At 43.8% G+C, this 17523-nt stretch overlaps 1 protein-coding gene across 1 annotated transcript in view; it reads right to left on the bottom strand.

Annotated features, from left to right (window-relative positions):
* Window positions 1-15282, bottom strand: part of NMT1 (N-myristoyltransferase 1) — a 30816-nt gene extending 15534 nt beyond the window's left edge. Inside the window, 3 exon segments of the mRNA NM_177504.2 lie at window positions 801-945; window positions 3529-3637; window positions 14931-15282. Of these exon segments, the coding sequence (NP_803470.2) occupies window positions 801-945; window positions 3529-3637; window positions 14931-15061 (385 nt within the window). The 5' untranslated portion in view covers window positions 15062-15282.
* Between the last annotated feature and the right edge of the window lie 2241 nt (window positions 15283-17523).

The following is a 17523-nucleotide window of genomic DNA, read 5'->3' as shown; positions in this document are numbered from 1 at the left end:
CCGTGTCTTAACACGGACAGCCTGAAGGTCACCTACGTTTGTGGTTCACACATACTTTTTTTTTTTTTAACATACCTACTTTTCCAGTCACACAGAAAATAGAAATTGGGCTACCGATGGGTCCAGAATCATGACGCAATCACTACAGAAACTTCCTGGCAATAATGCCATCTGCAGTCACCATGGAGGCGAGCTGTGGCTGGGTGTCAGCAGGCATCTCTAACCTGCTACAACCAGTCCCTTCTGGAATGCACTTATTTTCTGCCCGTCCCACCCTTCTGAGAGTTCATCATAGCTTTTTGAAGAGGTGCCAACCAAACCTGTATATAGTAGTCCAGGTGTTAAGCCATAACCGTTAATCAAAATGTCAAGTCATTTTGCATTCAGTCAGCACAGCACACACTGTCTGAAAGGCAAGGGAGGAGGTGGGGGACTGGCCCATTCCGGATTAAACACCTGCCCAGATATACAAGACAGTCTCTATAAAATCTGTGTGAAGCAATACATACATGGGCGCACATCCCCACTCATCATGTGCCAAGGCAGTCTTTCTTTGCAGATTTATACTGGATGATGATGGACTAAAAGGACCATTGTTTATCCTCCATATGGGCTACTGTGAAATGATAAAGTCCCTGAACATCAGTCTTTTCTGAACCGCACTGTAAAGACTACCCTCTAAAAATGGCCACCAAGGAACAATAGGACTCTCTTGTCCTTCCCCACAAATCCCGAGTGGAACCCTTAGCGTGGCTCAGGCGCTCCCGTGCCCTCTCCTCAGGAAGAAGGCACATACATACCCAATTTGGGGACAGGCTGCGTGTCCCAGAACTGGTAGCTTCGTTTGCTAGCCTCTTCCATGGTTTTCGCAGGTCCCTGACCCACTGAAAAAAGTTCAATAGCCTTCTGTATTTCCTGGATCCTCTCTGCTGGCAAAGAGTTCATCTGAACAAGACAAAGTTGGGGAGAGAAAAGGCTCATTATGTTAATAAGCATTTTTGATTCATTCACGTTCAGGAGTTAAGGGAGTACAACTCAAAGAAGGGGTGTGGCTTCTCAGAGGTCAACTGCTGTAGGACAACTGGAAAGAGTGATTGATGATGAGCCGTGTGGTGGGTGGGTGCTTCCTACAGGGTTTCTCCTCTTCTTAGTCTTATGATGTTTGACGGCAAAACCTGGCTTAGTGTAAAATTTCAAACATGCGGCAATGTAAATACACACAGAAGGTAAAAACCCAACAGTCCTGTCCCTCAAATATAACCCTTGTCATCAGCAGTCTTAAATTTGGGAGGTGGGGTGGGAAAAGGAAAATATAATCTCAGACTTTTCTGCATACAAGTTCCAAACACACACACGATTTTCAAAAACTCAAATTGAATGGCAGAGTATTATTTTACTGACTGTTCTTCTTTAAATACTGAATCTTACAGGCCATTCCAGGGGGTCACGTGGACCTGCCTATGATTCCCCTATGAGCACAGACCACAATGTATCTGGCCAACCTTCTCCCACTGGGCATTTGGTGATCCTGGTCTTCAGTTTTACAGACAGTGCTATAATGAACTTTCTTCTGCATCTATTTTTTGCTCACTGAATAGGTCCTTATGCAGGATAAAGTTTAAGAAAGGAAGATTGCTGGATCAAAGGGGATGCACATTTGAGATTACATATATTATCAATTTACTCTTTAAGAAGAGAGTATCAATTAAGAAAACAATGAACAGTATATGAGAGTATGTTTCTCAAGACTCTCATCATTAGATTTACCAAATCTTAAACTCTGCCAATCTAGGGGGGGAAAATAGTTGCTTTAATTTTCATTGTAAGTTGAACCATCTTTTCATATAAAAACCTTTTTCTTTGTGAATGGCCTGCTTATTTCATTAGTTTAAACTAACTGACTTATGTAGTGCAAATAATTGCCCACTTTGTTATCTTTTGACTTTTTCAGAGAAGTTTGATAGTTGTTACTTTTTCTTTTATGGCTTCTGGATCTTATGTCCAGTTTCAGATTCTACAAATACCTTTAGGTTCCTCTAATACTTTACTACTTCCTTTTTTCATTTAAATTGTAAAGGAAAGGGAGACTATAAACCCATATATTTATATTGCTCATTCCTGGGAGGCAGAACTCTTAAGTGATTTTCATTTTGTTCCTGTTGCTAGGTTTTTCCCTACATTCCTTATAACGTATGGCATCATTCTCATAAAGAGAAAAACAGAAGGGCTATGCAAACGGTGTTTTGCTGGGATTTTCTCATTTTGAAGTGAACCAGTTTGATAAAGGTTTGAGTTCAAATCCCCACCATCCAAACCCCCACTCCCAGAGAAAGAAACAAACAAGAATCCCTGAAACAGAAGTAGGGCTTGGGCTTGGATTCCTGACTGAAAGACCTGGGTAAACCACTTCCTCACATCTTTAAAATGGGAAGACAACCACCTACCTTGTAGAGAAGTTGAAGGCACCTCGTTAATTTAAACGATGTGCCTGGCAAGAACCTAGCTAGCCAACATTGTAGTCAACAATGGTGACTTCTTTTTTTTCATAGTGGGTTTGGTATTGAAAATATTAAAAAAACTGCTTGAAGCTGTATTTCAATAAGGTAGAAGATTTGAGGTGGAGTATAACTTTTGAGGCATAAAGCAAAGGTGGGTATACTGATGAGACTAGATTTTTTGTGAGGCTTGTAAACTGAAGTTAATACTAAAAGGAATTATGGATCTGTTTTGAGCTTCCTCCAGGGCCTGCTTTGAAGAGGATAGCACTTATCTGAAATAAAAGGTTTGCTTTTCTTTTTAAGAAACGTTAATCTTTATTTCTTTATTTAAGGTCTTAAGACCAGACTGTGTGTGGCATATGGGATCTTAGTTCCTGACCAGGGATCAAACCTCCTGCATTAGGAGCTCAGAGTCTTAACCATTGGACCACCAGGGAAAACCTAAAAGGTTTTCTTTTCTTAATGTTATTTTATTTACAAAACAAAACAATCTTTACCCACACTTCTGTGTTTCGTGTCCGCATGTCAGCCTTAGACATAAGCTTTAGGCCAGTGGTTCTCACCTATGGAACTCAGAAATGGGCTCTGTGGGGGTCTTAGTTCTCAGTACTGTGACTATGGCATCAAGAGAATGCTTGAGAAACATAAAGGTCTGCCTTAAAAGGAACAGACCTTCATTTTCATAGTGGTGGGGACTGAAAAGGCCAGGAACCACTACTCTAGGCCGCAGGGGGCTGTCATAAGGGAATTACTCTCCAGCACCTAGCACAGCACCACCTGCAGCTGTGCACCTGTAAATTCTGAGGGGGCGCTATGCTCGGGGGTCAATGTCGCATCTGCTGTGCCTCTCAGGGTAGGACAGCAGCTTCATCACCTAGGTCTAGGGCAGCAGGGGGAGCCTACCCCTCCATCTTGAAGTAATACCAGTGGAGACTGGCAATCTATTACATTGTTCCCATGCATTTATCCCAACGCACTCTCTTCTGAAAGAGCAACTCTCAGGCCCAAGAAAACAGAGCCTCCTTGTTACCTTCACAGGCTGATCCTGGGCTGAATCTGTCTCGCTGCCTTTCTCTTTCTTCTTTTTTTGTTTCTTTTTCTTCTTTTTGGCTCCAGTGTCATTGGCTGGACTCAAACCACTGTAAGACAAAGTAAATACTGATGCAGGCTTTTTAAAAAATCATCTGTTTTGAGCTGCACTGACAAAGAGCTTTCTGTGGAACCAGACCTTTCTTAATCAAGCCTGTGGGCTTCAGAAGCAGACCAGAGAATCCAGGCCCCAGAAGGGGCATTTGGAGAATGCCAACGGACACAGCTCTCCTCTCCACTCCCAGCAAGGAGGGAGAGTGCCCAGGGAGGGAGCCATGTGCAAGGAACAGCCTATTTGTTTGAAAGGACCTCTTCTGTTCTTGCTTCTATTTTATGTGGTTTATTTTCTTTATTTTTTTGGCTGCGCCAATTGGCGTGAAGGATCCTAGCTCCGTGACCAAGAATGGAACCTGGGCCCTCAGCAGTGAGACCGTGTAGTCCTAACTCCTGGACCACCGGGGAATTCCAATGGCTCATTTCCTTTAGATTGCCAGGATGCTCGCATCAAAGGTAAATGTGATTATTAATAGGGCATTCATGTTACCAACTCTTCCTTAGAGTCCAAAATTTAAAGGGATGACAGCCCAAAGTGATCTTTTGGAAACTCTTCCTCACTTCCACTTCCCCCATCCCACTGCACTGGGTTCTCTGAGCTGCCCCAGCTGAACCTAAGATACAAGGCGGCTCTGGAAGGGAGGAAGGAGCAAGGAAAAGGGTAGCTTAATGTTGCTGTGATCTGTGTCTAAAATAGTCAAGCGATCATGAGAAATGCCTAAATCAGGCCTGTAGGATAGAGGACAACTGTCAGCCGGCAAAACCCAGCGCTAGGAATCTTGGGAAAACATCAACAATGAACACCCAGCCAGCCCTGCTCAGAAGAGATTCACAGGCAACATGTGTGCGTGTGAACCACAGCAACGGGGATTTCCTCCTGCTGCTTTCCTTCTGCATGACTCACCCAATGAAGGAAGCAAAAACAACTTCTTAGCCATATTTAATCGTTTTCTACAGGCTTTTAAAAAATTGTTCTCTGTATCCTCTCTCAACACTTCTACTGAGACACAAATCACATATTACACTGTGTTTTGCTAACATTTTTTTCATTTATTCGCTCCCAAATGCTTTCTCCCAATTCTTGTTGAGTTTCGGATATTAGTTTTGATTCTGGGTTTCCTTCATTTTACTGATGAATTTTAAGGTTCACTTTGAAGCCTGCTTTTCCTAATCACCATCAAAGTTAAGTTCTTGCCATGTTTTCAGTGATTTTGGCATTGTCAGACTGGGAGTAATGCTGGACTCTCACGCTGCCATTCTCTCTGGAAATGTTCCATTAAATAAGGTAAAAAAAAGGCCTTCTCTGGTGGCTCAGTGGTAATGAGTCCACCTGCCAATGCAAGAGAGACAGATTCAATCCCTGGTCCAGGAAGATCCCACATGCCTTGGAGCAACAAAGCCCGTGCACCACAACTACTGAGCCTGTGCTCTGGAGTCTCAGGAGCCACAACTATTGAGCCCACCTGCTGCAAACACTGAAGTCCCGGTACTCTAGAGCCCGTGCTCTGCAACAAGAGAAGTCACTGCAATGAGAAGCCGGCACACCATGTCTATAGAGCAAGCCCCCGCTTGCTAGAGAAAAGTCCGAACAGCAACGAAGACCCAGCACAGCCAAAAAAAAGAATTTTTTTTTTTTTTAAAGAAAGTCAAAATTAGGAGTCCAATCAAAGGGTACCGTAAACCCTAATCTGCAGATCAGCTAAGTGCAGGGTATTGTTTTTGCTGTATAGGCTAGATAACCAATTTTCAAAGAATTAAAATAGTATAAAATACATTTTACATACCATTGTGGTAAGTACTATTTAAGCTTTATTTTATAATTCAGAAAGGCTTCATGGTCTTAAAGTGCCTGCAAGTTGTTATGAATATTAACTCTCATCTCCTAGTACGTGAGGTAGGGAGCAGGCAATGTGCTGCCATTTCCTGTTGCAGAATGTCTTCAGATTACTGTCTTCCTTGTCCTGGCTGGCGGACAAGGCAATGGCACCCCACTCCAGTACTCTTGCCTGGAAAATCCCATGGGTGGAGGAGCATGGTGGGCTGCAGTCCATGGGGTCGCAAAGAGTCGGACACGACTGAGCGACTTCACTTTCACTTTTCACTTTCATGCATTGGAGAAAGAAATGGCAACCCACTCCAGTGTTCTTGCCTGGAGAATCCCAAGGATGGCGGAGCCTGGCGGGCTGCCATCTATGGGGTTGCACAGAGTGAGACATGAGTGAAGCAACTTAGCAGCAGCAGCGGCAGTCCTGGCTGGAAGCACTCCCATCCACACTTCATGACCTTACACTTGGACTAAAGGAATCCCCAGCCTTTCCTGGATCTCGACTCACAACTGCTCTGCCTTATCCTAAACTCTGCATGGCAGTGGGACTCGCCAATGTGAAAATGGCTTTCCACGTGTCCCTCCCATGCTTGAAAGTCTACGGTGACGGCGGCTTCTAACTCTAGAAGGTATCCGACCCAGCTTTCCCCTTGGCCCCTCACATTCAGTCCCCATCTAGCTCATCCACCCTCACCACCCCTGCTCTGGAGTAAGTGTGCCTGCACCCATGGGGCCAGGCCTCTCATCAGGCCCCTGGTGCAGAAAGACTGAAATCAGAGAGATCACGTCAAGGCTGGAGGTTACTTTACTCCCAGCATAAGGTCATGAAGTGCAGATGCAAATGCACTTCCTAGGTATCATATCAGTGGGACCCAGAAGGCACAACACAGAAGGAAAACCGATAACACTGAGGGCGGAATAAGGCAAACTCCCTAAAACTAGAAGCTCAGCAGAACCCCCAAGGCCATGGCAAAGAACAGGAACTTTGAAGCCATTTATAAACTGAAGATAAAAGTTTTTCTCTTATTATCTCAACTTTGATATCTTGCACAGGCCTGTTTGCAGTCTATGACAACTCTGCTGTGGTTTGCTGTTCCAGAGACATTCTCACTTCAGTCTCAGGATTATAAGGTTTAAAAGCTGGTTGATGGCAGGAGACAAAGCAGGGTTCCATTGCTGATACAGTTTATAAGTCCCTACTCATTTCAGCTTATGGGAGGAATTCTCTGGTCCCTGTAAGTGAATTACCGTAAGAATTGTTTTTTATGGGAAAAAAGCATCAAAAAGGTTAAAGTGAAGAACTGCTGCATATTAACCAGCTGGACACTTACTAAACACAATTTCACATAAGGAAAATAGAAGAAATTACTTCCTCCAACTGTAGACATCTTTTCATGTGGGCGAAATCCCTAAAAAGTTCCCTTCCTGCCTTTGTTCTTGCGGTTCAGTGGAAGCAGCCATCTCTTCACAGACCCCATTTCTGGGGAAGGACTTTGGGCTGAACTCTCGTTCTGTTTTATGCGTTACTAATACAAGTGTCTGGCAAACTCCAAGACCTAAACCCAGACTGGAGAGCTCATTTCATTTTCCTTGTATTGGCTTGAATCTGCACATGAAGTTACTGAGCAACGATCCTGTCTCAACCTGTACATGAAGAACACGGAGAGGAGACGCTTGAAGAACAAAGGGAAGTTTCAAAGAAAAGTCAGTCACTGAGCGACCAGGTACTGAGCCACCTTCATAAGAACATCATGAGCTCATCACGGTCTCTCAGTTAACAAGCCAAACAGGAAGACAAATGACTCAGAGAAGAGACTTCCAAGGAGCCCAGGAGAGTTAGCTTTCTAGGTGATTATAATAACTTTAATTATCCGTAAGAAACCAAACCAAGCTCAGAGGCCTTGAGAGTAGGTCTTAGGAAATATTAAGGGTAGCTTCTTAGGAAGCCAACACCATTTCACAGAAGGATGGGCTCAATTCGGATTTAGGAAGAACGAAACCAAAGGACCCCATGGAAGCAAGGCTGGTCCTCCTCAAAAGAATTTGGCTTCATTTTTAAAGGGACCTGGAGTCCATCCCCACTGGGTGGGTATCCCTGGGCATGCTGGGACTCTGCAAATGAAAACAAAAAATCTCTCAAAGATCTTACTAAACCTGTCAGTCACCCTAACATACTTCAAAGGGATGGGCCAGCGCCTTGGAATATGGCAAATCAAAGTCTACCTTTGGTTCATTTGGTTCCAAACTAATAAGCAGAGAATTAGTGAAACTTGCCAGCTCTTTTTTTTTTGGAGAAGGGGCTGTTTGCCTGCAATGGAAAAGGAGACAAGAATTCACATAAAAATTTTGGAATGTACATTCTAAAGTAAAGCTGACCAACTCATTAACGACCAACCTAGCAAGTATGGGATGAATGAACAGAATGACAAAACCAGGAACAAGGAAGAAAAGCGATCATGAAATGTCATTTTTAAAGGAAGGTCAAAATATTCTAAGTTCAAACAAGTAAGAAATCCTATGGATGCTCTGGAAGAAAGTCAGGGCTGGGGGGGCAGATGGAAAAGGAACCTCAGTACTTATTTCTAGAAGCAGAACACAGCATCAGAGTGTGAGCGTGGTGGGAGGCAAGGGCAAGCTGACAAGAACAGCAACGAAGCTCTAAACAACAGGAGCAGGGTGGGTCCACGACTTGGGCCTCCTCTTAATCCTGCCGATGCCAAAGTCCACTCAAAGGCGCGGGGCTGTGGGACAGAAAGCTGTTATCATGGAAGCTAAACCACCGGGGCTGGAAGGAGCTCTCAGGGCCATCTGGCTTAACCTGTTGTTTACAGAAGAGGAAACCAAGGCCCAGGGACGTGAGGCATCAACGAACTGACTGGAACCCAGGGACAAGTCACCAATCTAAGGACCTGGCTCACTCCACTCCCAAACACTAAAGTCTCATTCCCTGTGAGAATTTCTCTGAGAACCTTCAAAAGCCCTAAAACAAATTTCTGTGTGACAGATGAGCAGATACCAAAGGCAAGGAGAGTGAGCCGCGTTTTACCCAGGAAGCCTCCCCTGGATACTCCAGCTCGCGTGCTCCTTGAGGCCTGTCTCTTTTATGGTTATGATCTCCCGTACAATTTAATACTTTACATATAATAATGGGTTGCTGCCTGGCTTCCTAATGAGATAAAAAAAATTTTCCTGAGTCTAGGGACCCCATCTTACACAGCTGTTTCTCACAGCATCCCTAGTTATGCTGAGCACACAACTGAGAGTTCACCAAATACGTGCTTGACTGATGCTTTCCAGGCGTAATAGACCAAAATAAAACCCTGAGAAGCTACAGCCCAAAAGAGGGGCAACAAAACATCTTCAGCAATATTTCCAGAGGACAGCTGCGCCAATGTTCTAAGAGAGTGGTATCGATGCGGGGCTCTTTTGAGCCACTGTTTGAGATTTTAAATGATCAAATTTCTCATCCAATTTTCAACTCTCTTATTGTCTCCTCCCTCCTTAGGACCTGTTCTATTCCTACAAGTTAAAACAAAAAAGCTCCATTTTAACCATTTCCAATGGTTCCAATGTCTGCAACACAGACCATGGGTTCAGGTTTGATTATGAGATCAAAAGAAAAAAAAAGAGCTCAGAAAAGGAAACTCACAACTTTCGGTTACCTGTTTTCCACCTCCTAGAAGTAGAATTAAGCTGGAAGTTAATTTTTTAGGCTCAAATTCAAAATCTCCGTAGAAACTTACTAAATAAATAACTAGCCTCCAAACATCCTTTTGATGCCACTTGTAGACATCAGGAAATTCTTCTGCAAGTCAATTTTTTTTTCTTTCTATTTTTTGGCCACACAGCAGCTTGCAGGACCTTAGTTCCCCTACCAGGGATTATACTCAGGGCCACAGCTGTGAAACCGCTGAGTCCTAACCACTGGACTCCCAGGAAACTCCCCTGCTGCAAATCAATTTACTCCTGAGGTGTGATTCACCAGAGAGCCTATTGGTCGCGTATCCAGAAGACCCAAACCCAGGTGAGCGCGGTGGTGTTCACAAGGGGCACAGGTGAGACCACGTGGTGCGGCTCAGCACAGCTGCCGATCCCTGAACTGCTGAGGCTGCAGAATCACTTAATGCCACCCCCCGAACTTTGCAAGCTCCCACCGTCAGTCACTCACAAAAAACTGCCTTTGAGTCCTAAGAGATCGTAAAAATAAAAACTTTTTACTACTGCCATCAAGATGCCCAGGAGGCCTGTGAAAAGATCAGCAGGATGGGAAAGGATTACCAAAGATTGTTTTTACTGCCACTCTCTGCCCTCCCTGGGTTAGCCAGAGTTTTGGGGGTGAACCAGCCAATCCTGCCATGAAGGAAAGCTGCTTTTTTCAGGGGTCACAAGAGCCCTAATACATTAAGTAGTTCGAAATGGGAATGAGATGGAAATGTAAATTCTATATACTCTGGGTTGGTTTGGTGAGCTAGACTGGAACCTGGCAACTCCAAGGTCAAATAAGATGCAGTTCAGAGACCATTTTCAGTAATTTTCTGAGTAGGGACTCAATGCTGGCAGCAATTTCACACATTGGAATGAACTCTGAAAAAGATACCAGTCTATCAAGGACAATTTAAAGAAGCCAGCCACCTCCATCACCCACTGGTTCCCTAGTTTGGGAAAGTCCATGGGTTACTGAACACATTCAAAGACAGAAAGCACACTGCTGCAGAGTCGGAGGAAGGAGTCAATGCAAGTAAGGAAAAGAAATCCAGCAAGTTCAGAATGGATCCTCCTGGGTGTCATAGGGAGAGGTGGATTGGCAAATCCCAAGCCTCATTACAAAAGCTAAATCAGTCTTTATTAGTTAAGTCTACACGAGATAATCCACGTAAAGGGCTTTAGCACAGGGTTCCGCACACAGTCACATTAGCAATAGACAACATTTATTGACCACTTAACAATAGTGAAGCCTCCTTAGCTATCTCTCTCAGATAGCAGCAGAGGAAAAAAAATCTGCAGCAAGTACTGACCCTGTTAAAGAATATTAGTTTTGTTTTTGCTTTGGTGCTTTTAACAGAAAACACCATACTTTATGGGCCTTACATGCAACTGTCACAAGAGTGCCTTGTCCTTGGGGAGCTGGAAGAGAGGCTTGTAGGGCAGAGATTTCAGACAAAAGGTTAGAGAGGAAGAGCTGAAGCAGCAACCTCCTAAAGTTACTGAAACTGTGGTCCCCAAATTTATGGACTCTGCAGGGAAAGGGTTAAGGGCAGACTTAGTAAAGCTGGGACATTTTAGAGTGAGCACATTAGTTAAACAATGTGAAAAATCAGCAAAACTGCTTTGCCAGGAGCAGCAGCCTCCCAGAAATAGGCTCTCATTTACTTTTCATTTCTTCTGCTTTCCAGTCTTTTCTCTTTGAAGCAGCTCTTGATTAGTTTCTTTTTAATTGCCACTTAATTGGGAAATAAAATTAGAACACTTATTTGATATCAGTGATGAGGCTTCTCTTTTCATTTCTGCTTTGATCTAGTTTTGAAGAACCAAAAGCTGAAGGGAGAAATTAAGAAAAAGGAACTAAAAAGATTTCTTTCTTCTAAGGACCAGATACAGCTATAAGCCATCAAATAAATGTGGAAAGAGCCACTCTTGGAAAAGCTGAAGAATAAAACAGAAGCAAGTAAGGATAGCTTTATGGAATTCCATTCAAAAAGACCTTTCTTCTCTCTTAAGTTTCTTCATAAGGAATAATATCGCATCATCAGGAAGAAAAACTTTTAAGAACCTATTTTAACCTGTCCCCATGGAGTAAATGGGAATGGGAAACAGACATCCCTGATCAAAGTCTTGACCAATGACTTCTCAGCATCTCAGTGGTATTAACAACATTGCAAAATAAATTCCAACAGAATGTTAACAGCAAAACAGTGTAAACATTCTCTCCCATTCCAAAGCATCCAAAAAACGTTATCTCACTATGAACATCTACTGCCAGCTGATAAGGTTTATTCTTCAGCGATAAATCTCTCACTAAAAACAAGCAAGCAAATTAAATCCTATAGATGAATCATGACCCGCAGAGGGATGTAGTATAAAGATTATTTTAGCCTGACTCTCCACTCAATTAACTGCTCAAGGTAACTTATGCCAGGTAACTGGGGAGGCTGGGCTGGGGGGAATGCTACCCTCCTTTCTTTCCTCAGTTGAGTGGATTTTTTAAAAAACAGAAAAACTGTAGAGATACACACACACTCACATGCACACATCTATACTATAGATGTATGCTTGTGAACATGTGTGTGCTTTTATGTATACATGAAACTTATACCCACCAAATGTTTAATTCTGGAAGAAAAAAACTCAGGACTAGAAAAATCAAGAACTAAAATACATAAAGGGACGTAAGAACCAGCACCAATGCACTTCCTATTGTTCCAGTGCATGAACGCAGCTCATTTCATCAGTGTAAAGCACTGAGCCCATCTTGAGCCCATCCTGAAAGAAAGGCCCAAGGAACAAGGGTTTGTTTTGAACTATCATTAACTTTTATTGCGGTGGAGCAGGCGATGGCACCCCACTCCAGTACTCTTGCCTGGAAAATCCCATGGACTGAGGAGCCTGGTAAGCTGCAGTCCATGGGGTCTCGAAGAGTCGGACACGACTGAGCAACTTCACTTTCACTTTAACTTTTATTGCATATTGTCTGTTAGAACTGTTAGCATCAAAAGGAGATATTTTGATTCTTCGACCACTTTGAACACATTTAAAATAATATTAAGTAAAGACAAGCAACATTTCAAGAAGCCAAAAAACCGTGGAAAACTTCCCTGACAAAACTGTTGGATCCTTGATTTCTGTGGGTATTCCACAGTAACTATAGGAGAAGGCAATGGCACCCCACTCCAGTACTCTTGCCTGGAAAATCCCATGGGCAGAGGAGCCTGGTAGGCTGCAGTCCATGGGGTCCCTAAGAGTTGGACACGACTGAGCGACTTCACTTTCACTTTTCGCTTTCATGCATTGGAGAAGGAAATGGCAACCCACTCCAGTGTTCTTGCCTGGAGAATCCCAGGGACGGGGGAGCCTGGTGGGCTGCCGTCTATGGGGTCGCCCAGAGTCGGACATGACTGAAGTGACTTAGCAGCAGCAGCATAGTAAGGCTTATGAGACTTACTTGGAGAAAATTAAGTGTACATGTGAGAAAAATCTGATATCTTTCTCCTCAGTGAGGAGAAAGGAAGCTGCACTAACACTAGGCTACAAATTTTTAACATGTCATTCATTCATCCAGCAAATACTCATGAATACACACTGCTGCTGCTGCTAAGTCGCTTCAGTCGTGTCCGACTCTGTGCGACCCCATAGACGGCAGCACTAACTGCCAGCTATCTCAGACAGGATTCCTGTTCTGAAACTCTTCATGGTCAGGTAAGACAAGGACTGGATACAAATGTTACTTAACTACTGTCATGATAAAAGCTACAAAAAATACAGTATGTGATGGGGTAAGGGGGAGGGGGTTGGGGGGAAGACAGGGCAGATCTGAAGAAATAGAAGGGGGAAGGCTGCTTCAGATGTTACCTCATGTAGTCTCAACAACTGGAGGTTAAGTAACTTTCCCAAGGACACAGGACTATTAAGTGTCAAAACCAGGCTTTGAACACAGGTTTGAATGCTTCCAAAGTCTATGCTTTTCCCATTGTACTACATAGCTTCTCCCCAAAATCATTTCCTCTGACAATTAATGGAGAAAATGTCAAGTCTATTCAGATTCCAAGTGCCAGAACTAGACTCTGCCCTTCAGGCTGGGTCCTCTGTTTCTCACCTGGACCTCCAAGCTCACTCACACAGATCTCTCGATTTGGGATACTAATCAACTTAATTTGTTCACCTAGCCCATAACCATGCACTTCCAAAGAGTTTTTTAAGGTTACTACTTTGTTGTACTCTAAATAAAACACAGAACTTTTTGCCAAACAGTCCTGCAAAGTGATTCATAGATTATAGGCAACAAAACCAACTAACAAGCTACAGACACTGGTCAGGGCAACAGTTTAGCATTGAAAACTAAAAGCAACTACACACACAGCAAAGATGAAGTGGTACTTTCACTTCTGAAACGAATCTCGAATTTAACAATGCTCACATGTGGTTGGGGTCTCTATTCAGAAGGGCCACTTTCCCTCCTTCCTGTTCCTAGTTCCTCTTTTTCAGTTCTTCCTTTCTCAGGAATCTAGAGGTTTTTATTACATTAGATCTGTGTGCAAAAGAACACAGTCCTATAAAAACCAAATCTGACAAGCTTCCTTTTCCCCTACATCTTCTTGTGGTTTTAAAGCTATCTGAAGAACATAAAGCTAGATCTTTTAACCTAAGCATTCATCACAAGCCACTTATAAGCCATTTAAATAACCCTTTGTTCTCCTATCACCTCAAGGTAACAGAATCTCTCTTTAAAGTTTATCCAAAGACCTCAACCTTCCACTTTTACCTCCAGGGCTACCACCAACCGATTGATTCAGAAAAGGACAAGATGGCTACGAAAATCAGACCATCAAAGGCTCAGCCAAAGTTTTACATCCAAGAGTCTCTCATGACTTTCCGTTAGGAAACATACATATAGATAAGGAGAGTGAGCCTCTGCGCCAGCCACTGTAACAATGTGAGGAAAAAGAAATGATCGGGTGTGGCTTAAATTTGGAAGCTCAACACTCAAAACGTTTGACGCGCTCCTTCTACCCGAGGAATAGTTAATCGGAAGCAAGACCCTAAAGTACAGGAGACGAAGTATTAAACCACTTCCCAACTGTCCAAGGAAGCACCATCACTCAATTTCTTGAAGTTCGAAGCTACTTCGCAAAGTTAATAGAGCAAAGATACTGAAAGACCTAATTGTATATTGCTCGGGAAACTTATGGATCATTTGGAGCAGCGGACACCATATACATCAAAATACAGTAATTACATAGGGTTTATTAGGTGAGTTTATATCTTGGGATTCTCTAGTAGTGATATTTTTACAACATAATTACGGTTGGTATAGCCTGATGAATTTCCTCCTTGAAGGTGAACTGCAGTGAAACGTTTTATTATTCGTTTACTGCTAATCACGTTGTTCACACACCACCACTGTAAGTAACATTCCTTTTGAACTGTACTGTTAGGTTGACCTGTGTTGTGCCATCGAAGGCCATCGTCCAACATGTTCTTTTCTCCGGAAGCGCATGAGCCACAAGACGGGAACATTACACAGAACTTTTATATAATAAAAGTATTGAATGTCTCTGGGCCTTAACAAACTGAGCGCCCACCCCCGATAAATGACAAAGACAGCAACCAATCGCCAGACAGGATACCAATATCTCAGCCAATAGGAATGTGGGGGTAGGGCTACACTAAGCTCCCGGTGACTTCCCCGCACCCCAGAGACCCAGGTTGTGGCGGACTGGATGGGAATTGGACTCCGAGGATCTCATTACCCCCGGTTGTAGCTGTTGTCCTCCTCGTTCTCGCAATCGCTGCAGTGCTCATGGCCGTTTCCATTCCCTTCCATCATCTGCGGCAGCGGAGGTGCCGGCGGCTTCACTGCTGTATCACTCTCGTCCGCCATCTTGAGTTGCGAGAGCCGGCCTCCGCGCCTCGCTACATGGGGGGCTCCTATTGGACAAGGGGAACTTGCGCGATATTCTGGGTTTTGTAGTTTTTGTGGCGAAAGTAGCCGTAGCTAGGAGCAGGTTATTCCCGGGAAACCGGAACAAGATGGACTACAATACCCAGAAATCTAGAGAGGAGGCAGTCGTGGGTGGGGAGCCAGCACTATCCGGAAGTTCTGGGAGCTCGGCCGCGCGGGAGGAAAGAAGGGCCCGGGGTTGTCGAGGCCCACGCTCCGCCACCCGGGCGGTCGCTTCGCATGCTGGGAGTTGTAGTTCGATGCAGTTTAGGGTTTTGGGCGTGGGCTCCAAAATCCTAGATTTGACCTCTGCCGGCTCTGAGCCGTTATTGGCTGCCGTTAAGGACCGTTACCATTCTCAGGTAAGAAAGAGGCCTTGAGGCCTGCGGCTGCGACCCACTGGAAGCCCAAATGCATAGGATTTTCTTGGAGTGCCCTTCTGCAAGAAGCCAGGTTGGCTGGCTCCTGGCCGCCTTTACTCGCTCAGGATTCTGGGTGGCCCGTGGTCGTTGGTAGATCGAGGCCTCATGAAAGGCGGTGGATTGTGATGTGCGGAGCATTGGTCCTGACCAATGACATCTGACTGCTCTGTCAGGCCTTAGCCCTTCTTGGCCTGAAGCTCTTCCCCACACAGAGTCCCTTTCATTCTCCGCAGCAGCCCTCCACAATTACTCAATTACTTACTGCCATCTTCTCAACAAGTCTAGAAGGTGGGCACTACTCCCGTTTTTCACAGACAAGAAACTTGGACCCAAAACTGGTGGGTAAATTGGACAATCTAATAGCTAAGTGGCGGGGGTGGAGTGGGGAGGAGGCGAGAAGTATATGCATATGGATATGACTTAAACTCTTCCAAATTCTTTACCACTAAAGTCCCAATATCTCATACATCTACCCAAGTAAATCAGTTATTAGAAGGTAATTTTGACATCTTAAGCTTTTTTTAGCCTTGACTGAATGCTCCAGTCCTTTGGGTCTCACCCCTGTGGTTGAGTAATCACACCGGAGTGTTGAGGCAGAGCCCAAAGACATGCTTACCATTCCTAGAGATTTTCCATTCAGCTTGGGTTATGTGGGTGTTGAGGGAAGGACAAGTTCTTATCAGAGAGCTGCATGAAATGATCCAGCCAAAAAGGGAAATGATCTTGCCTTTGGGATACTCTCAGAGTGGGAAGAGGAATAGAGTGAGAAGAAGTATTTCCCTTCTGACTCAGGGAAGCAAAACAAAAGAGAGCTAAATATAGTCAATGCTTGATCTTATACCAGTGGCAAGAGCAGAAGTGTTAATAATATTATCCGAAGCAGCAGGTAACCCACAATCATTTATATTTGACTTTGGAAGGCAAAGACTCCTGCTCAGCCTGAAAGCTGTTACCCTTTCTTGTCTCTCTGGGGCCAAGACTGTGGTCAGCAGGATGCTTTATATGCAATGCAGGCAAAAGGAGGCGGTCAGAGAAGATAATAAAGCCTTACATGTGTTAGATGGATTTAACTTTTCTAAGTATTTCAGTTATAATAGCTCATGTGACTTTGTGAAGGAGGCTTGAAGAAAACTGTGCTTGGAAAAATTAAAAAAAAACAAAAAACAAACCAGCGATACCTAGTTGCAGACCTCGGACCAGCACTCATTTCTGGTATTCTAATTCCCAGCCCTATATTTTCTTTTCCTACAGATTTGCGGAGGCTGAATGAAGGCTAATGAAATGGAGCTTATGAAGAGTGATTATGGAGGATGATGGTGCTGGTGTCTGGCCCCTTGCCATTCTTGCAATCTAAAGCTTAAGTAAGACACCCTGCATGGTATTTTACTGCAAACCAAGCAGTTTTGGCTCAGTGGAGAGCTTTTCTGGTAGATAGGCAAGCAATGTGACTAAGGTGACCAAGCTCAGAATGCAAGTATGAGTCCAAGGTTCTGGAATCCAAGTTAGAATCTTCTAAAATCTTAGATTTCGTAGGATTCCTGATTTCTCTATAGTAAAAATTTAAATTTTTACGTTTTTTAAAAAAAATTAAAAAAAAAAAAGAAATTGAGTATATGTGACACTTCGTTTGTTTTTTTCTTTTTTTCGGCCATGCCACGTGGTGGCTTATAGACTCCTAGTTCCCCAGCCAGGGATTGAACCTAACCCTGGCAGTGAAAGCACCAAGTCCTAACCTCTGGACCACCAGGGAATTCTCAACACCTTTTTAAAAACTTTATGTTTATTATTTTATTTAAGAAATATCTTTTTTTTTTTTTTATTTGGTTGTACTGGCTCTTAGTTGCAGCATGTGGGATCTAGTTCCCTGACCAGGGATCAAACCCTGTCCCCCTGCATTGGGAGTGCTGAGTCTTAGCCACTGGAGCACCAGAGAAGTCCCCAACACCTTTTTTTTTTTTAATGTCCATTTAATGACTGAAT

The sequence above is a fragment of the Bos taurus genome, chromosome 19 (genome assembly GCF_002263795.3).
Source record: "Bos taurus isolate L1 Dominette 01449 registration number 42190680 breed Hereford chromosome 19, ARS-UCD2.0, whole genome shotgun sequence".
Lineage (NCBI taxonomy): Eukaryota > Metazoa > Chordata > Mammalia > Artiodactyla > Bovidae > Bos > Bos taurus.
Note: the sequence above shows the minus strand (reverse complement) of the source record. Positions and strands in the feature narration are given on the sequence as shown.